The sequence below is a fragment of the Serinus canaria genome, chromosome 1A (genome assembly GCF_022539315.1).
Source record: "Serinus canaria isolate serCan28SL12 chromosome 1A, serCan2020, whole genome shotgun sequence".
NCBI lineage: Eukaryota > Metazoa > Chordata > Aves > Passeriformes > Fringillidae > Serinus > Serinus canaria.
The window spans coordinates 1,404,391-1,425,345 of record NC_066314.1 but is presented as its reverse complement, the minus strand read 5'-3'; the positions used below and the strand labels follow the sequence as shown (position 1 = coordinate 1,425,345).

Sequence of the window (20,955 nt, the reverse complement as noted above, 5' to 3'; positions counted from 1 at the left end):
GGATCGCTCCCAGACCCCAACATGTCCCGTTTGGGGTTTTCCTGCTTTATTCCCTTTGCTTTGCAAATCCCTGAGTTGCCTCGGTGATCCCTGAGCTCTTCCCGGGTGGATGGGGATTATTGCACCTGCACCCACCCGGGGTGGTCCCGGTGTGCCACAGGGTGGGGTGGGCCGAGCCAGGGCATGAGGGACAGGGGCTGAGCTGGGGGACAGGGGCTGATCCAGGGAACAGGAGACAGGAGCTGAGCCAGGCAAGAGGGGCTGAGCCAGGGGACATGGGCTGAGCAGGGGACAGGGGTCAGGGGCTGGGCCAGGGGACATGGGCTGAGCAGGGGACATGGGCTGAGCAGGGGACAGGGGACAGGGGCTGGGCCAGGGGCTGGGCCAGGGGACAGGGGCTGAGCCAGGGGACAGGGGACAGGGGCTGGGCCAGGGGCTGGGCCAGGGGACAGGGGCTGAGCCAGGGGACAGGGGACAGGGGACAGGGGCTGGGCCAGGGGCCAGGGGCCGAGCCAGGGGATGTGAGCTGGGCCAGGAGACAGGGGCTGATCCAGGGGATGTGAGCTGAGCCAGGGGACAGGGGCTGGGCCAGGGGCTGAGCCAGGGGACAGAGGCTGAGCAGGGGGCAGGGGACAGGGGCTGAGCCAGGGGACATGAGCTGAGCCAGGGGACAGGGGCTGAGCCAGGGACAGGGGCTGAGCCAGGGACAGGGGCTGGGCCAGGGACAGGGGCTGAGCCAGGAGAAGTGAGCTGGGCCAGGGGACAGGGGCTGAGCCAGGGGACAGGGGCTGAGCCAGGGGACAGGAGCTGAACCAGGGAACAGGGGCTGAGCCAGGGGACAGGGGACAGGGGCTGATCCAGGGGATGTGAGCTGAGCCAGGGGACAGGGGCTGAGCCAGGGGATGTGAACTGACCCTGGGGACAGGGGCTGAGCCAGGGGACACCATTTCCTTCACAGAGGGCAGCATCCAGGACGTGACTCTCGGCAGCTCCTACAGCTTCTACATGATCCAGGGGCTGGAGCCGGGCGTGGAGCACACGGTGACCATCAACCCCATCTTTGGGGACATCGAGGGACCGGTGGTGACCGGCAAAGCCACCACGGGTGAGTGTCCTGCAGCAGGGGTGGCACTCAGCCCATGCAGACGTGGGGGGTGCTGGCACAGAGTTGGTGTCACTTCTGTCACTTCTGTGCACTGTTGGGTTGGGGGAGCTCTTTGAAGCTGTTGGGACCTCGATGGAACTGGGCAACTCTTCTCTCCTGCAGTGGCATCCAGCACTGTCCAGGTGCTGAAAGTGAGCGAGATTTCCACCAACAGCCTCCTGGTGTCCTGGGATTCAGTCACGGGAGCCACCGGGTACCGGGTGGCCTGGGGACCGACACCAGGTGAGATCTGTCCCTGATTTCCCTGGAATGGGAGAACCTCAGGAGGGGTGGGAGTAGGGCAGGACCAGCTCCAAGCAGCCTCTCCAACAATTCCAGAGCGTGAACTGAAGCCAGGGATTATTCCTGGCCCTGAGGTACCGACCTGGCCCCAGCCCCACACAGAGTGAGTCCCCAGGAAGGAGCCATGGAGCATTCCCAGATTCCTGTGCTCCCTGCACGTCAGATGGTTTGGATTTGGTTCCTCTCAGCTGGTTTGGATCGTTTAGGTGTTAAAATTCCAAAATTAATAACCACAGGAAAACTCTCCCTTGCCCTGGTGGACGCATGGAATCCCAGCATCCCTGAGGCTGGAAAAGACCTCCAAGTGCAAGCTGTGCCCAATCCCCTCCTTGTGATGGAAGTGCCACCTCCAGGTGTTCCTTGGACACCTTCAGGGATGGGCACTCCAAACATCCATGGGCAGCCCCTTCCAATGCCTTTCCATGGGGGAATTCCTGCTGGATTGTCCCAGAGCAGGTGTGCTCCATGAGGAAATTCCTGCTGGATTGTCCCAGAGCAGGTGTGCTCCACGAGGAAATTCCTGCTGGATTGTCCCAGAGCAGGTGTGCTCCATGAGGAAATTCCTGCTGGATTGTCCCAGAGCAGGTGTGCTCCATGTGGAAATTTCTGCTGGATTGTCCCAGAGCAGGTGTGCTCCATGGGGAAATTCCTGCTGGATTGTCCCAGAGCAGGTGTGCTCCATGAGGAAATTCCTGCTGAATTGTCGTGGAGCAGGTGTGCTCCATGAGGAAATTCCTGCTGGATTGTCCCAGAGCAGGTGTGCTCCATGGGGAAATTCCTGCTGGATTGTCCCAGAGCAGGTGTGCTCCATGGGGAAATTCCTGCTGGATTGTCCCGGAGCAGGTGTGCTCCATGGGGAAATTCCTGCTGGATTGTTCCGGAGCAGGTGTGCTCCATGAGGAAATTCCTGCTGGATTATTCCAGAGCAGGTGTGCTCCATGGGGAAATTCCTGCTGGATTGTCCTGGAGCTGGTGTGCTCCATGAGGAAATTCCTGCTGGATTGTCCCAGAGCAGGTGTGCTCCATCAGGAAATGCTGGATTGTCCTGGAGCAGGTGTGCTCCATGAGGAAATTCCTGCTGGATTGTCCCAGAGCAGGTGTCCTCCAGCAGAGGGGACACGGAGGATTTCCCAGGATGCCATGGAGCTGCTCTCCAGCCTCTTTCTCCTCTTGTGTTCCCCTTTCTCTTCCAAAGAATTCCTCAGCAAGGACCGTCCCCGTCACCTGTCCCTCGGCAGGTCGGTGACGCGCCACCAGCTCGGCAGCCTGGCCCCCGACACCGAGTACGTCATTTCCCTGTCCGTGCTCTTCGGCTCCGGGCAGGGCCCCGGGGTCTCCACCTCGGCCAGGACAGGTGAGCGCGGCGGGGAGGGCGGAGGAGCCACCACGGGACGGAACCTCTGAGTATCTGCTCGAGGTCCTGTGGGCCCGGCTGGGGCTGTCCCTGTGCGCCGGGCTTGGGAAGAGCTCAGAGTTGTAGGATCCCAGATTGGTTGGGGTGGGAAGGTTTGGAAGGGTTGGAAAAGTTGGAAGGGTTGGAAAAGTTGGAAGGGTTGGAAAAGTTGGAAGGGTTGGAGGGTTTGGAAGAGTTGGAAAGACTTGGAAGGGTTGGAAGGGTTGGAAGGATTGGAAAAGTTGGAAGGATTGGAATGGTTGGAAGTTTTGGAAAGTTTGGAAGGGTTGGGAGGATTGGAATGGTTGGAAGGGTGGGAATGTTTGGAAGGGTGGGAATGTTTTGGAATAGTTGGAAGGTTTGGAAGGGTTGGAAAAGTTGGAAGGGTTGGAAAAGTTGGAAGGACTGGAAGGGTTGGAAAAGTTGGAAGGACTGGAAGGGTTGGAAGAATTGGAAGTTTGGAAGGGTTGGAGGATGGAAGTTTGGAAGGGTGGAATGTTGGAAGGGTGGGAAGGTTTGGAAGTTGGAAGGTTGGAAGGGTTGGAAGGGGGTTGGAAAGTTGGAAGGGTGGGCAAAGGTGTTGGAAGGGTTGGAGGGTTGGAAAGTGGAAGTTTGGAAAGGTTGGAAGGTTGGAAGGGTGAGGTTGGAAGAGTTGGAAAGTTTTGGAAGGGTTGGAAGGTTTGGAAGGGTTGGAAGGGTTGGAAGGATTGGAAAAGTTGGAAGGATTGGAATGGTTGGAAGTTTTGGAAAGTTTGGAAGGGTTGGGAGGGTTGGAATGGTTGGAATGGTTGGAAAGTTTGGAAGAGTTGGAGGAGTTGGAAGGGTTGAAAGGTTTGGAAAGTTTGGAAGGGTTGGAAAGGTTGGAAGGGTTGGAAGGATTGGAATGGTTGGAAGCGTGGGAAGGTTTGGAGGAGTTGGAAGGGTTGGAAGGTTAGGAAAGTTTGGAAGGGTTGGGAGGATTTGAAGAATTGGAATGGTTTGAAGGTTTGGAAGGGTTTCAAGGTTTGGAAGGGTTGGAAAGGTTGAACAGTGGGAAGGTTTGGAATGGTTGGAAAGGTTGGAAGGGTTGAAAAGGTTTGGAATGGTTGGAAGGGTTGGAAAAGTTGGAAGTGTTGGAAGGATTGGAATGCCTTGGAAGAGTTGGAATGGTTGGAGGAGTTGGAAGGGTTTCAAGGTTTGGAAGGGTTGGAAAAGTTGGAAGGGTTGGAAAGTTTAGAAGGGTTGGAAGAGTGGGAAGGTCTGGAATGGTTAGAAGGGTTGAAGGTTTGGAAGAGTTGGAAAGGTTGGTAGGGTTGAAAAGGTTTGGAAGGTTTGGAAAAGTTGGAAGGGTTGGAAGGATTGGAAGGGTTGGAAAGGTTGGGAGCCCATCTTGTTCCAACACCTTCCACTATCCCAGCTCGCTCCAAGCCCCATCCAACCTGGCCTTGGACACTTCCAGGGATGGAGCAGCCACAACTGCTCTGGGAAAACTGTACCAGGGCCTGGCCACGCTCACAGCCAGGAATTCCTTCCCAAAATCCCACCTCCACCTGCTCTGGCTCAGTTTAAATCCGCTCTCCCTCATCCAGAGTGGCTCCCCAGTGGTGAAGTGCCCAATCTGCACTCCCCGAGCTCCAAATATCCCAAAATTCACACCAATATCGAGTCCTCAACGTTGTTAGAATCCATCCAAAAAAAATCTGAAAAACAGGAAATTGGGTAAAATCTGCTGTAGGAAAACACAGGAAGATGAAGAGGGTGGAACATCCTGGTGCAGCCCTTTTTCCTTGGTGAAAAGGGCTGTCCCCTGCCTCAAAGAATTCCGTAATTCCAAAGGGATCCTTCTGGGAGATCAGATTCCCTGGACAAGAGGCAGCAGGGGCAAATCCTTTGTGTAAAATAGGGGAAGTTGATGGACAAACCTTGTCCCTGTCTCTCCAACTTCTGCTGCCCTGGCAGCACCAAAAGCAGAGGTGGGATTCTTGGAAAAGGTTCCAAAGTGGCAGCAGGTGACTGGAAACCTGGGAATACCACATGGAGAAAGTGGTCTGACCCTTGTGGGGAAGAGAACAGGGAATATGTGAGAGCTCTGGGTGGGCGTTTCAGCTGGGGAACTGGGATATGCATCTCCTGAATCCATGGATCCCTGAACTGCCTGGCCTTGTTCCCATTGGATCTAGGGCAGAACGTGCTCCTTGGTGACCTCGAGGAGTAAAAAGTGGTGTTTCCCCAGGTGAGGATGGGGAGACACCAAGGATAAACAAAGAGGCCATTTTTAACTCTTTGATATACCATTTTGACTCATTAATGATGAGCCTTTGGGCAGGAATCAGGACATTCCTGATGTTGTCCCCATCACCCTGGCCTGTCCTGGCCTTGTTCCCATTGGATCTAGGGCAGAACGTGCTCCTTGGTGACCTCAAGGAGTGCTGTCTCTCCAGGTGAGGATGAGGAGACACCAAGTATAAACAAAGAGGACATTTTTAACTCTTTAATGCCATTTTTACTCATTAACATATCAGTGATGAGCCTTTGGGCAGGAATCAGGACACTCCTGATGTTGTCCCCATCCTGCAGCTCCTCTGGGATCTGTCTCCAACTTCAAGGTGACGTCCCACACCAGCACCAGCCTGTCCTTGGCCTGGAGTGCCACAGCCGCAGCCACCAAATTCAAACTCAGCTGGAGCCCCGTGGGAGCAGGAAAAGGTGAGCAGGGAAAGGACATTCCAGGCACCTTCCCAAATTCCTGACCTGCTCCTGGGGGGTGGGAAAGAGATCCCATCTCAGACTCTCTGCTGCTCACAGTGACCCCCAGGTGTGTCACAAAGTCTCTTTTCCCAGCCTGGCAGTCGAAGAAGGAGTCAGAGCTCTTCAGTTCTCACTCTCAAGATTTTTTATTGTTTCTTATCTATAAAATTATTTCTCCTGTCCAGCCAAGGTCTGTCCAGCAGGTCACTGACTAACTGGGGCAGTGTTATCTTTTATACTAAAAACTGCCTGTGCATTATTTACCATAACTCCCCAATCCCATCACCTGTGTTGGACACTGAGCTTCTGCCTAAACCAATCCAAAAGTGCCAACATCACCCAGAAGAAGAAGGAAAAAGGACAATCTTGGGATCTCTGCTGCTCAGAGTGACCCTGAGATGTGTCACAAAGTCTCTTTTCCCAGCCCGGTGCTCAAAGATGGAGTCAGAGCTCTTCATTTCTTACTCTCAAGGTTTTTTATTGTTTCTTATCTATAAAATTTTTTCTCCTGTCCTGCCAAGGTCTGTCCAGCAGGTCACTGACTGACTGGGGCAGTGTTATCTCTTTATACTAAAAACTGCCTGTGCATTATTTACCATAACTCCCCAATCCCATCACTGTGTTAGACAGTGAGCTTCTGCCTTAAACCAACCCAGAAGTGCCACCATCACCCAGAAGATGGAGGCCAAGAAGAAGAAGAAGAAGGAGAAGGGCTGGACACACCCAGATCCCTCCATCTTGCCCTCTGAACCCCCATTCTAAAAACCCAAAAAAATCTATTTTTCACCCTGTGATAAATTCAATATCATTCTACTTGAAATTTTGTGGCTTGCAGATCTTCGTACAAGGTTGGTAATGGTTTTTTCCAAGGGCTAAATCTAAGGCTCAGGGATCTTGGGCTGTGTGCCAGGGTCTCTGAGCCCCCCAGACAGGGGCTGGAGTCCTCCAGGGCAGCCAGAGGCATTTCCTGGGTTCCCAGAATCCCACAGCTGCGAAGCTTGGTCCTGTTGGAGGTCCTTCCTCCTCTTTGTTTCCATGATTTTATTCACGGGGATAATCCCCAGAGCTCTGGGCAATGCAGTAATTTCCTTTGGAGGAAGGAAGTGAGCTCCAGGCTCTGAAGTATCCCTGCTTTTCCAGGAAAACAGGTGGCCAGGACGCGGTACCTGGGCGGCAGAGTGTTGGCTCATCGCATTGAGCACCTGGCGCCCAACACCCTGTACAGGGTCAGCGTCCGGGCTGTGTTCAGCAGGAGCGAGGGGCCCGAGGTGATCCTGACTCACCTCACAGGTGAGTCCTGCTGGGAAAACCCTCCCTCGGGTGGGAGGCAAAGCTTGGATTGATTCTGGGTATGGGATTGGTCAGAGCCTGGTGACGAAAACGCCACAGTTTTGGGTTCAGTCCTCATGTTCATCCCTTTAAGAGCTGGATTCCGTGGTCCTGGTGGATCCAGCTCAGGATGTCCTGTGGATGGGGGAGGCACGAGGAGCCCTCACCCCTGGCTGTGGACACGTCCTTCTGGCACGTTGAACAATCCTGGATTTATCAAGGCAATTCCCAGAGTTATTTATCCAAAAGCACCTGGGGAATGCAGGAGCCTCTCCGCAAGCACCACCCAGGGTGACTCACCGGCCTTCACTCTTGAGGTTTTGGGAATTCCTTGGATTGTTGTTCTGCCTCTTCCAACATGGAGTTCTGGCTCCTTCCCGTGTCTTCCTCGCCTGAGTCCATCTCAGTGAGTTTTTTGTGGAATTTGAAGAAGTGTCTGGATGATCCATCCTCTCCTGGAGTTCTTCTGCGTGTCACCAGTTTGGTGTGGGTGTGAGAGATGTGGGTGAGGTTCCTCAGCTTGGATTCCATGGATCCATTAGGAATTTCAGCCTGACATCCTGGATAATGTTTGGAAAGTGGATATTGAATGAACGCCCAAATTTTTCTCCTCCACCACAGCTTGGAGCCATGGTGCTGCTCTGGGACCGAGCTGAAATCTTATCCTGGTTCATTTTTCCAGCTCCTTCTGGAGATTCCAATCCCATCCCACCCATCCAGGACCTGAGGGTTACTGATGCTGGTGCCAACACTTTGAAGCTGGCTTGGAAAAAGCTTCCTGGGATAAGGCACTACAAGATATCCTGGGAGCCATCCAATGGTGAGAATCCCAATCCTTGGTCAGGGAGCACAAGGAACTCACAAAAATGGGGATTTTGGCTCAGGAAATTCCTTTTTCCATGGGTGGTTGGGGTAGGTGGGGACTTCAATGTCTGAACTCCTTCAAGGTTGAACTCAGCCCTGAGCTAAGCTTTAGGCTCTAACCAAGGGTATAAATACAGTTGGGATTGGAATTCCAGGAATTAGCTCCTTTCCACGCTTGTGACCCCATCTCTCCTCTGCCCGTGCCTCAGTTTCCCCATGGGCAAGACGAGTTGCTGCCCCTCCTCCCTGGCCAGGTCCTGTCAGATGTGTGTGAAGCCGCTCTAACCATGACTGTTACACTTCCCTTTCCGTGGACACCACGGGTTTTTTGGGATGTCTCCTCCCAGGTGACTCGGAATCCTCCCAGCTGGTCCCAGCAGAGGCCGTCTCCTTCACCATTCCCAAACTGAAGGACAACACCACCTACGCCATCTCCGTGTCCGCGGTGGGAGAGGGGCAGGAGGGAAACCCCACGGTGCTCAGGGCCACAACCTGTGAGTGTGGGATTCGTGGAATGGGATGAGAGCGTCTCCGTGGGGGGAGTGAAGGAAAAAGAGCAGTTCTGGCTGATGGATGCATTATTCCTGGAATTCCAGAACGTTTTGGGTTGGAAGGGGCCTTGAAGACCATCCTTCTGTAGACCAGGTTGCTCCAAGCCCCATCCAACCCAACCTTGTTTCTTCTCAGATCCCACCAAAAACCAGACATTGATCCTTTCTCCTGATTACCGAGGAATGTTGGGATTTCCCTGTCTCCCCCTGCCAGTAATTCCCATTTTTGTGGCACATTGTCTTGGAATTCCCCCTTTGTGCAATATCTTGACCGTTTCCAGCAGGTAAAGGCCGACATCCCTTTGAATGTTCCAAAACAGGAAGGTTTGAGATCAAACTGAAGAGAAAATCCGGGATGTGGAGCCAACACTGGGATTTCAGGGAGCATCTGGGAAAAAAAAAAAAAAAATCACAGGAAAATCTTCATTACCCATCCCAAAAATCTTCAGTCAGTTTAAAGTCCAGACTGAAGATCCGGCACGATTTCCCCCAATTCCCACCAAATGAGAACCTGGTCTGATTCAGCTTCTTGGAAAACACCTGAAGTGCTGCAGGATCTCCTTCCTCTCGCCAGAATCATGGAATTTTGGGAGGCAGAAATGTCCCCAAAGCCATTTCCAGCCCCCGAGCTTTGTCCCTTGCTTTTCCAGCAGTGGATCTGCCCAAAGTGACAGAATTCACCCTGCAGGAGGCCACAGATTCCAGCGTTCTGTTATCCTGGAATGCTGTTCCTGGAGCATCCCTGTATTTGCTGGCGTGGGGATTGTCCTCAGGTAAAGTTTGGTGGGAAGGGAAGGAAACCCTGATCCATCTCCTGAGCTCCTCTGGATCAGCAGGAGAGCCCTGGGGGTTTTCATGGATTCCTTCATCTCAGCTTCTCCATTTGGCTGAAAAAGAGGGAAAACGGGAGCTGGGGAGGCTCCTAAAATGTCCCATTTGGGCCATTGCAAAATTCCTCGGGGGAAGAAGAAAAGGAGGGGTGGGAATAGCTCAGGAAAAAGGAATTTTGGCATTTTTTGTGTCCCTTCCCGTCCACCAAATCCACCAAAAAAAAGGTGGATTTTTGTCATCCATGAAACCTCATTTTTATCTGATTCAAGTCTCTGCTCTACTGTGAGTGGCTTTTAAAAATTCCTTAATCATTCCTCACCCTTCCTTTTCCCAACGGATTTGGCTTTTCAGGATTTGCCCTTTCAAAGCTCCGAGTCCATGGGTTTTTTTTCCTGGATTGGACTAAAATCCTCTTTGAATTTGGAGTTTCCTGTCCCTCTGGCTTCGACCACAAACTTTTTTCCAGGATCAGTTCACGTCCAAAGTCAATAAAAAAACCAAATCCAACAGAATTCCCTGTGCTCCCTGCAGTGCTTTTGGAGCGACCAGGAGCATTCATTTTTTTTTTTTTTTTTTTTTTTTTTTTTTTTTTTTTTTTTTTTTATTATTTTTATTTCTTTTTTAATTCCAAGGACATTTCAGGATTGGCAGCTCCATACTTGCAGGTTGTGTCACTCAGGATGAACCTTCCCGTGACAGCAGCACTTTTTTTTTTTTTTTTTTTTTGGGATAAATATTACGGAAAAGAGATTTGGGAACGGAACCTTTGGATCTCTGGGGTGATTTTAGTGATCCAGAGGAACTGTTCCCCTTCCTCTGCTGTGCTGTTCAAATATGGATCCGGAAGGGTGCGGAAATCCCTGATTTCAGAGTTGTCAGGGAATCAGGAATGGATAATCCCATGTCTGACAGTCCCCCCTCCATCCATCCATCCATCCTGCTGGAATGGGTTCACAGATATTGATTTCCAGCAGATCAATCCCCACCCCACTTCTCCATAGGATGAAATTTTTGCTCCTGAGTGAGTAATTCCAATTTTTCCTGGTTAATTATCCCAACATGGGTGCATCAAAGCAATTAAAAATTTGGCCCTTTTTTTTTTTGCTCTTGATTAATTTTCCTTTCCACACCACTTGATTTTTTTTTCCCAAAATAAAAGTAATTTTATTGCACATTTTCCTTGCTCCATTTTAAGCTCATTTAATGCCCTTTTCCCTGCTGATTCCACCCAACCTGTCCCATAAAAAATTGGATCCCTTGCTATTCCACCTGTGGATCAGACAAAATAAACCAATTGTGGCTGTTTTGATTCAGGAAGGGAAGCACAAGAATTTGAAGTCAAATTTCAAGCATTTTAAGTCAAATTTTACTATTTTATTTAAAGGAGAAAAACCTCCCTTCCAAAAATTTTTGTGGAGAATTGAGAAGAGCAAACTGGATTTGCTCTTTGGAGATCTTGTCCAACCTTAATTCCATGAGTTGAGCAGATTACTTGCACTGATTTTATTTCTTGCCACACAAACTGAGCTTTTTGGGTGTTTTTTTTAATAAGTAAAATGTTATTTCAGGATTAAAAAAGTTACAAATTCCACTTGGAACAATGTCAAATTCATAGTTTAATATTTCTAAAGTAAAGCACTTGGGAAATGTCAATCCCAAAAAATGTCATTATTATGACGTTTTTTTTTCCCTATCATTGTTTTAAATCAAAACTATGAATTGTGTGCAACCAAATTTCTCAGTCAAATCTGATTTTATTTTTCATCGAGCTTTCCATTCATTCCCAGAAAATAATCTTATTTCTATCCATAAGAACCACTGGATAGAAATTCCTCTCTCAGCCTTGAGCACCAAATTCCCTAAATTTTTGCACAAATTCCAAATTTCCAACGCACAAAATCAACCTAATTCCATCTGATTTAGGACCATTGCAATTTTTAAATTACTTGCTTTTGCCTCTTCTCCAAATCCTGGGAATCGTCCCCAAATTCCTGCTTGCCAGCAGTGATGCCACCAAAATAGGAATTACTCTGTGTTTTCCTGGCTCCCAGTCGTGTTCCTCCTGTTTTCCACAGCTCCTGCTCTTTCCCAGGAATTCTTACCAGCAGCTTCCCGATCCTATCGAGTGACAGGGCTGAGCTCCAAGGAAATTTATTTGTTTTCCATAAAACCAATGTTTGGAGACTCGGAGGGACCAGAGACAACACTCCTTGGACAAACAGGTCTGGAGGGTGGAGATTTTCCAGGGAAAACTGCTCTTGGGGCTGATTTTTGGGGTTTATACCCTTTATTTCTGTGCTGGAGAGGCTAAAAAAGGGGTTTAAAATTCACTTTTTCTGTTTGGGTCCTACAGCAGGAGCTCCCAGGGAGGCACCAACTGCTCCAGCAGCTCCTGCACTGTTGGACATGAGGAAATCTCCATCTGGATCTCCCAGCAGTGTGGGGACCTCTCCTCTCCCAGTGCCCACCAGTACAAAACTCCCAGAGCCCCCAGTTTGGACCAGCACGGTGTCGGCGCCGCTGACAACCCTGCCTGGGCCAAGTGAGTGGGGGGATGATGATGGTGATGGTGATGATGGTGATGATGGTGATGATGGTGATGTAGAAACAGTCAGAGCTCAGAGACCGAGATCTTCTCTGATCCAGAGCTCAGAGACACCAAAACCTGTGATCCAAAGCTCAGAGACCAAGATCTGTGATCCAGAGATCAGAGATCTTCTCTGATCCAAAACTTAAAGACCAAGATCTTCTCTGATCCAGAACTCAGAGATGTTCTGTGATCCAGAGCTCAGAGACCAAGATCTGTGATCAAGAGCTTAGAGACCAAGGTCTTCTGTGATCCAAAGCTCAGAGATCTTCTCTGATTCAGAGTTCAGAGACCAAGATCTTCTCTGATCCAGAGCTTAGAGATTTTCTCTGATCCAAAGCTTAAAGACCAAGATCTTCTCTGATCCAAAGCTCAGAGATCTCTGATCCAGAGCTCAGAGACCAAGGTCTTCTGTGATCCAAAGCTCAGAGACCAAGGTCTTCTGTGATCCAAAGCTCAGAGATCTCTGATCCAGAGCTCAGAGACCAAGATCTTCTCTGATCCAGAGCCAGAGCTCAAGACTTTTGATCCAAAGCCAAGATCTTCTCTGATCCAAGCTCAGAGACAGCTTCTGATCCAAAGCTCAGAGATCTCTCGATCCAAGCTAGACAAGATCTCTCTGATCCAGAGCTCAGAGATTTCTCTGATCCAGAATTAGAGACCAAGGTCTTCTGTGATCCAAAGCTCAGAGACCAAGATTTGTGATCCAGAGCTTAGAGATTTTCTCTGATCCAGAGCTCAGAGACCTTCTCTGATCCAAAATTTAGAGACCAAGATCTTCTCTGATCCAAAGCTCAGAGATTTTCTCTGATCCAAAGCTCAGAGACCAAGATTTTCTCTGATCCAGAGCTCAGAGACCAAGACCTTCTGTGATCCAAAGCTCAGAGATTTTCTCTGATCCAAAGCTCAGAGACCAAGATTTTCTCTGATCCAGAGCTCAGAGACCAAGACCTTCTGTGATCCAAAGCTCAGAGACCAAGATCTGTGATCAAGAGCTTAGAGATTTTCTCTGATCCAGAGCTTAAAGACCAAGATTTTCTCTGATCCGAAGCTCAGAGATCTTCTCTGATCCAAAGCTTAGAGACCAAGATTTTCTCTGATCCAGAGCTCAGAGACCAAGACTTCCCTGATCCAAAGTTCAGAGACCAAGATTTTCTCTGATCCAAAGCTCAGAGACCAAGATTTTCTGTGATCCAAAGCTCAGAGACCAAGATCTGTGATCCAGAGCTTAGAGATTTTCTCTGATCCAGAGCTCAGAGACCTTCTCTGATCCAAAGTTTAGAGACCAAGATCTTCTCTGATCCAGAGCTCAGAGACCAAGATCTGATCCAGCTGAGATCCTGAAGTCAGAGACCAGATCTTCCGCTGACCAGTTGTAGAGCTAAGATTTCTCTGATCCAGAGCTCAGAGACCAAGATTTCTCTGATCCAAGCTCAGAGACCTTTGATCTTCCGTCTGATCCAGAGCTCAGACATCTTCGAAACCAAGATTTCTCTGATCCAGAGCTCAGAGACCAAGGTCTTCTGTGATCCAGAGCTCAGAGATCTTCTCTGATCCAAAGCTTAAAGACCAAGATCTTCTCTGATCCAGAGCTCAGAGATTTTCTCTGATCCAGAATTTAGAGACCAAGGTCTTCTGTGATCCAAAGCTCAGAGACCAAGATCTGTGATCCAGAGCTTAGAGATTTTCTCTGATCCAGAGCTCAGAGACCTTCTCTGATCCAAAGTTTAGAGACCAAGATCTTCTCTGATCCAGAGCTCAGAGATCTTCTGTGATCCAAAGCTCAGAGACCAAGATCTGTGATCAAGAGCTCAGAGACCTTCTCTGATCCAAAATTTAGAGACCAAGATCTTCTCTGATCCAAAGCTCAGAGACCAAGATCTTTTCTGATCCAAAGCTCAGAGATTTTCTCTGGTCCAAAGCTCAGAGACCAAAACCTTCTGTGATCCAGAGCTCAGAGACCAAGATCTGTGATCCAGAGCTCAGAGATTTTCTCTGATCCAAAGCTTAGAGACCAAGATTTTCTCTGATCCAGAGCTCAGAGACCAAGACCTTCTGTGATCCAAAGCTCAGAGACCAAGATCTTCCCTGATCCAAAGTTTAGAGACCAAGATTTTCTCTGATCCAAAGCTTAAAGACCAAGATCTTTTCTGATCCAAAGTTTAGAGACCAAGATTTCTCTGATCCAGAGCTCAGAGATCTTCTCTGATCCAAAGTTAAGAGACCAAGATCTTCTCTGATCCAAAGTTTAGAGACCAAGACTTTTCTGATCCAAAGCTCAGAGACCGAGATCTTCCCTGATCCCAGGAGCTAAAACTTAATTTTAAGCTAAAACTCAACTAAGGTCTTAATTCCCAGAATAAGGAGGGTGGACAATGTCCAGGAAGGCCCAAACCCCATAAATGCAGTGAAGGCCTCAGCACCACCCTGAGGGGTGGAGGTGCTGCTGTCCCAAAAATCGGCATCACAAGAGGTTTGGGGTTTGTTTTGGTGCTCCGAACACACAAAACCCCAGGATTTAGGGTGCTTTGGGACCCCCCCAGCTTACGGAATTCCTCTCTTCCCTCTGCAGTTTGTGGGAAGCTCAAGGCAGACGTTGGGTTCCTGGTGGATGAATCCTCGAGTATCGGCCAGAGCAACTTCAACAAAGTGAAGGATTTCCTCTTCCGGATCGTCTCCTTTTTCCCCAAAATTGGGCCTGAAGGGACACAGGCAAGATTTTCTTAAGTTTAATGAAAGATTAGGATTTTCTTAAGAGTCTGCTCACCCAGGAGTTGCGGAGCAGAAAGGCCAGGGAAAGACCTGTGTGGATCAAAAAAAACCAGGAATTAAAGTCTCCTCAATGTCAGCTTTCCCATTTGGAGAGATTTCCATTTCTTGGGTATTTTTCCAAGACTGAATCATCAGGAATAAACCAAATTCCACACCTGAAATGCTGTCTAGGTTAGCCCCGAGATCTGCTGGGTGCATATTCCCCTCTTGGATCCCATTTCTAGCCCAATCCAGAGTGGGAATTGTTGGAAATCCTGAGTGAGGAATAGTGGGAAATCCTGAGTGAGGAATAGTGGGAAATCCAAGGTGGGGATTGGTGGGAAATCCAGAGTGGGGAATGGTTGAAAATCCAGAGTGAGGAATTGGAAATCCAGAGCAGAGTTGGTTGGGAAATCCAGAGTGAGGAATGGTGGGGAATCCAGAGTGGGGAATGGTGGGGAATCCAGAGTGGGGAATGGTTGAAAATCCACAGTGAGGAATAGTGGGAAATCCAGGGTGGGGAATTTCTGGAAATCCAGAGGAGAGATGGCTGGGAATCCAGAGTGGGGAATGATGGGGAATCCAGAGTGGGGAATGGTGGGAATGGTGGGGAATCCAGAGTGGGGAATGGTTGAAAATCCAGAGTGAGTAATTGGAAATCCAGAGCAGAGTTGGTTGGGAAATCCAGAGTGAGGAATGGTTGAGAATCCAGGGTGGGGATGATTGGAAATCCAGAGTTGAGGAATAGTGGAAAATCCAGAGTTGAGGAAGAGTGGGGAATGGTTTGCAAACCAAAGTGGGGAATGGTGGGGATGGTGGGAATGGTTAGGAATCCAGAATGGGGAATTGTTGGAAATACAGAGGGAGAGTTGCTGGAAATCCAGAGAGGGGATGGTTGGGAATCCAGAGGGAGAAGGGTTGGGAATCCAGAGAGGGGGTGGTTGGAAATCCAGAGTGAGGAATGGTGGGGAATCCAGAGTGGGGATGGTGGGAAATCCAGAGTGGGGAATAGGAATATGGGGAAATCCAGAGTGGGGATTTGTTGGAAATCCAGAGTGAGGACGGATGGGAATCCAGAGTGGGGAATGGTGGGAAATCCAGAGTGGAGAGATGGCTGGGAATCCAGAGTGGGGAATGGTGGGAAATCCAGAGTGGGGAATGGTTGGGAATCCAGAGTGAGGAATGGTTGGGAATAGTTGGGAATCCAGAGTGGGGATGGTGGGAAATTCAAAGTGGGGAATGGTTGGGAATCCAGAGGAGAGATGGCTGGGAATCCAGAGTGGGGAATGGTTGGGGATCCAGAGTGGGGATGGTGGGAAATCCAGAGTGGGGAATAGGAATAGGGGAAATCCAGTGTGGGGATTTGTTGGAAATCCAGAGTGAGGACAGATGGGAATCCAGAGTGAGGAATGGTTGGAAATCCTGAGTGGGAAATGGTGGGAATGGTTGGGAATCCAGAGTGAGGACGGATGGGAATCCAGAGTGGGGAATGGTTGGGAATGGCTGGGAATCCAGAGTGGGGAATGATGGGGAATCCAGAGTGGGGAAATGGTAGGAATGGTTGGGAATCCAGAGTGAGGAATGGTGGGAATGGTTGGGAATCCAGAGGGAGGATGGTGGGAAATCCAGAGTGGCGAATAGGAATAGGGAGAATTCCAGAGTGGGGAATGGTGGGAAATCCAGAGTGAGGACAGATGGGAATCCAGGGTGAGGAATGGTTGGAAATCCGGGTGTGGATCCAAGTGGGAATTGCAGGGTGTCCCAGCAGCTCCCTCCTCCAACAAACAGAGAACCAAAGCCCAGGTCATGATGGGAATCACCTCCAGGACAAATGAAGGATTTAATGACAGGATTTAATGACTCAGCTCCTCATTTATTTGGGGTCAGTTATTTAATTTAAATTAGGAAGGGAGAGTTGTGGAGCTCGATTTAAGTTAAGTGGGAAATGGGAATTTCTTGGACTCTGCTTGGAGGTTTTAGGTGAGTGGTGAAGTCAACAAAATAACTTGGGAAAAAATAACTGGGTTAACAAATAAAAAATTGTGATTTAGGTGAGGATCTGACTCCCTTTTCCCAGAGAATTCAACCCCTTCCCACTCCCAGTGCGCCACGCCCTGGCTGGAGGCAGCCTGTGCCATTCCCTGTGGATTTGGGGGTTTTGATCCCTGTTTTTGGCAGGTTGCTGTTGCTCAGTACAGCCAGGAGCCCAGGGCAGCTTTTCACTTCAACCGACACCGCAGCCGCAACGGAGCCCTGGGAGCCATCAGGGGGCTGAGCTACCGCGGAGGCAGCACCAAAACAGGTCTGGGAGGGGACCTGGCCACCTGGGATGGTCCTTCTGGCCCAGGACAGCACCTGGAAGCCAAGGAAAACATTTCCCTGAGGGGTTAGGAGCCGTTTCCCTGCTGGGAACGTTGCGCTCAAAGTTGTCTTAAATTTGGGCATGGATTTAATTTGATTTTCGGGAGTGGTTTTTCCAACCCCACGGTGTTTTATCCATGTCCTGGTTTTTGCCCCGGGTTTTTATCATTATTTTATGATTTTGCCTGCACCTGAGGGAGGTTTTTACACCATAAACATTGGGATGGCTGATTGGAAGCATTCCTGCATCCCAGAAATCCAGATACTTTGTCCTACTTAAAAAACTCAGAGAGGGGACGACACTTTCCCTCTGCTCATTCCCAGCTGGACCCTGGGAATACCTGGTTCCCTGGAGGAACACAACCAGGAATGATGATGGTTAATTTAAACTAAATTGTTCAGCCCAGTTGGCTGGAACCTGGTGCCAGTAACTCCAAGATTTGATCCCCCTATGGACCATTCAGGAACTGGACTTGGTGATCCTTGTGGGTCCTTTCCAACTCGGAATATTCTGTAGGTTTGTGATTTTTCCATGAATTCTTCGCATTTGAGGCACCCAAACCCCTCGTCCTGCCTCAGTGGTGTTGGACAAGGACACAAAAAACCAGGAAAAGTCAAAATACAGGAATTTTCATGGGATTGCTTAGGGAAAGAAGGCATGGAATTGGTCAGGGTGGAAATTCCTGGCTAGCCTTGCTTCTAATCCTTCTTTTTATGGAGTTTGTGTCAGTAAAGACATTTTACTCCATGCAGGAATCTTTCCATTGTGTTTTGGAGCTTCTTGACCATTTCAATCTGTGGGAGATTTCTTTGTGAAACTTTCTTGGTCTTGCCAAAGGCGTTTGGAAATGGGAATTCTGTGGATTTTATTCCAGGAGTGTAAGAAAAGTCCTTCAATTTTCTGAATATTTTGGCTTCCTTTTTCCAACACTATGTGCTGATTCCACCAGAACCATTCCAACCAAGCTGATTTCCTGCTGTTATCCTCCAAAAGTTGTCCCATACCCAGGGCTTTCCACTTTTGAGGAATTCCCTTCACCTTCCACCCACGGAAGGAGATCCAGAGTCCAAACCTGTGGAATTCATCCAGACTCCCACCCTGTCTCTCCCTGTCTGCTCAGGCCACGCCATATCCTACGTGCTGAAGGAATTATTCCAGCCCTCCAGAGGGATGAGACCTGGCTTTCCTCACATCCTGGTGCTCGTGACCGACGGACAATCCCAGGATGACGTGGTATCCCCAGCCAGAGCAGCCCATGCCTTGGGTAGGAATTCCCAGCTGGGTTTCCCTCGGTTCTTCATGGATTTCCAGGAGACTGAGGTTGCCCCATTTTGTTTCCATGGTTCTCCATGAATTTCCAAGGGTTTGAGGTTGCCCAGTTGGGTTTCCCTCAGTTCTCCATGGATTTCCAGAGGGTTGAGGCTGCCCCACTGTGTTTCCCTCAGTTCTCCATGAATTTCCAGGTAGTTGATGTTGCACCATTTTGTTTCCATGGTTCTCCAAGAATTTCCAGGAGGCTGAGGTTGCCCAGTTGGGTTTCCCTCAGTTCTCCATGGATTTCCAGGAGGTTGATGTTGCCCCATTTTGTTTCCATGGTTCTCCATGAATTTCCAGGGGTTTGAGGTTGCCCAGTTGGGTTTCCCTCAGTTCTCCATGAATTTCCAGAGGCTTGAGGCTGCTCCACTCTGTTTCCCTCAGTTCTCCATGAATTTCTAAGGGTTTGAAGTTAGCCAGTTGGGTTTTCCTCGGTTCTCCATAAATTTCCATAAGGCTGAGGTTTCCCAGTTTTGTTTCCCTTGGTTCTCCATGAATTTCCAGGGGTTTGAGGTTGCCCAGTTGGGTTTCCCTCAGTTCTCCATGAATTTCCAGGAAGTTGATGCTGCCCCATTGAGTTTCCATGGTTCCCCATGGATTTCCAGGAGGCTGATGTTGCCCCATTGGGTTTCCCTCAGTTCTCCATGAATTTCCAGGAGGTTGATGTTACCCCATTTTGTTTCCATGGCTCTCCATGAATTTCCAGGGGGTTGAGGTTGCCCAGTTTGTTTCCCTTGGTTCTCCATGAATTTCCAGGGGTTTGAGGTTACCCTGTTGTGTTTCCCTCAGTTCTCCAAGAATTTCCAGGAGACTGAGGTTACCCAGCTGTGTTTCCCTCCATTCTCCCTGAATTTCCAGAAGGCTGAGGTTGCCCAGTTGGGTTTCCCTTGGTTCTCCATGAATTTCCAGGAGGTTGATGTTGCCCCATTTTTTTCCATGGTTCTCCATAAATTTCCAGGAGGTTGAGGTTGCCCCATTTTGTTTCCATGGTTCTCCGTGAATTTCCAGAGGGCTGAGCTTGCCCCATTTTGTTTCCCTCATTTCTCCATGAATTTCCAGGGGTTTGAGGTTGCCCAGTTGGGTTTCCCTCGGTTCTCCATGAATTTCCAGGGGGTTGAGGTTGCCCAGTTGGGTTTCCCTCGGTTCTCCATGAATTTCCAGAGGGTTGAGGTTGCCCCGTTGTGTTTCCCTCATTTCTCCATGAATTTCCAGGGGTTTGAGGTTGCCCCATTGGGTTTCCCTCATTTCTCCATGGATCTCCAGGGGGTTGAGGGTGGTGCCCTTTGTGAGGAGTCCCTTTGAGGGCACTGTTGCTTCCTTCCCTCCTTCATCCTTCCCCTTTTCCCTCCCCACCTTGCCTTGCTTTGCTGTAACTCACACCCAGCTCTCTGTGGGCTCTCCCTGACCCCACCAGAGCTTTCTACCAGGTGGGGGTCTGGAAACTCTGATCCCAAGGATTAGGAGCGGTGGGATCCGTGTCATTCCAGGGCTCCGTGTCATTGCTGTGGGGGTGTCAGGAGCTGACCCCATGGAGCTCCACAGGATCCTGCTGCAGCAGAACCCCCAGGACGTTTTCTACGTCAGCACCTTCCATGACTTCCCCCAAATCCTCCAGGAACTCCTAGAAGCCATCTGTTCTGATCCTCAGCTTCCAGGAGCCCAAATCCCACTGGGAAAGGTGAGTTCCTACTCCTGGGAGTAAATCCAGCTTGGATTGGGTCAGGCACAAGGAAAATCTTCCCTGAGGGATGTTTCAGAGCAGAATCCCAGCGGATTTAGGACATTGTGTCCCATCCTGACCTCACTGTCCAGCCCTGCAGAAACCTTTGAAATCCAGGGAGTGGAACTGGGGAAGCCAGGATAGAGCTGGGAATGTTTTGGTGGATAGAGCCACTGCAGAACACTGAGATATGTAAAAAATTCACATTATAAATTCATGGGAACAGACTTTAAATGCCTGAGGATTCTCCAGGATGGTCACAACTTTGCTTTTCCCTTTTTTTTTTGTTTTGCCTAAGCCAAGGAATGTTTTAGGCTGTGTTTCCTGCTCACTCCGGTTCATTTGCCATCCTTTGGTGGACATCAATTCCCTGATCATTTTTGGTTTTTCCTTTTCCACTGAAGGGCTCAGCTGCTCCCAGGGGTTTTGACCCCCACGCCACGAAGGGAGAGAAAGGGGAGCGGGTGAGTCACGGAATATCCTCAGCTGGAAGAGACCCACATGGATCATGGAGTCCAGCTCTCAAGGGAAGGGTCCCGCAGCCTGATCCACTTGGATAATTTATGTCCTGGAATCATGGAATGGTTTGGGTTGGAAGGGACTTGAAAGATCATCCAGTTCCAACCTCAACACCTTCCACTATCCCAGGTTGCTCTGTCCAGCCCTGGCCTTGGACACTTCCAGGGGTGGGACAGCCACAGCTTCTCTGGGAATTCCATTCCAGCTCCTCCCCACCCTCCCAGCCAGCAATTCCTTCCCAATATCCCATCCATCCCTGCCCTCTGGCAGTAAATACAACCAAATCATGACCAAGGAAGAGCTGGAGCAAAGAATCCCCCTCGGATCTGCCCCCTTGGTGTTTTGCTCCTCCTGCTCCATGCTGGCTTCGAAAATCCAGGAAAAGGGACCTGCTCTGGGATTTGGGAATGCTCTCAAGTGTTAGGGTGCTGCCTGAGGCTGTTTGGGTTTGCAGGTCCGAGGTCAGCCCCCCCATGCTGTTCTTTTCCATGTTTTAGGGTCTCCCTGGGAAGGACGGCATTCCTGGGCTGCCGGGCCGGCCGGGTCCTCCAGGCCCCCTG

The 20,955-nt window shown here is 49.8% G+C and overlaps 1 protein-coding gene across 1 annotated transcript in view; it reads left to right on the top strand.

The window, feature by feature from the left end:
- The window catches only part of LOC108961174 (collagen alpha-1(VII) chain-like), a 111,803-nt gene that overhangs the window by 15,995 nt on the left and 74,853 nt on the right, over positions 1-20,955 (top strand). The window contains 16 exon segments of the mRNA XM_050985402.1: positions 959-1,105; positions 1,268-1,387; positions 2,643-2,801; positions 5,397-5,525; positions 6,708-6,857; positions 7,579-7,716; positions 8,108-8,254; positions 8,965-9,084; positions 11,218-11,364; positions 11,496-11,684; positions 14,302-14,441; positions 16,659-16,782; positions 17,963-18,106; positions 19,644-19,834; positions 20,281-20,340; positions 20,893-20,953. Of these exon segments, the coding sequence (XP_050841359.1) occupies positions 959-1,105; positions 1,268-1,387; positions 2,643-2,801; positions 5,397-5,525; positions 6,708-6,857; positions 7,579-7,716; positions 8,108-8,254; positions 8,965-9,084; positions 11,218-11,364; positions 11,496-11,684; positions 14,302-14,441; positions 16,659-16,782; positions 17,963-18,106; positions 19,644-19,834; positions 20,281-20,340; positions 20,893-20,953 (2,166 nt within the window).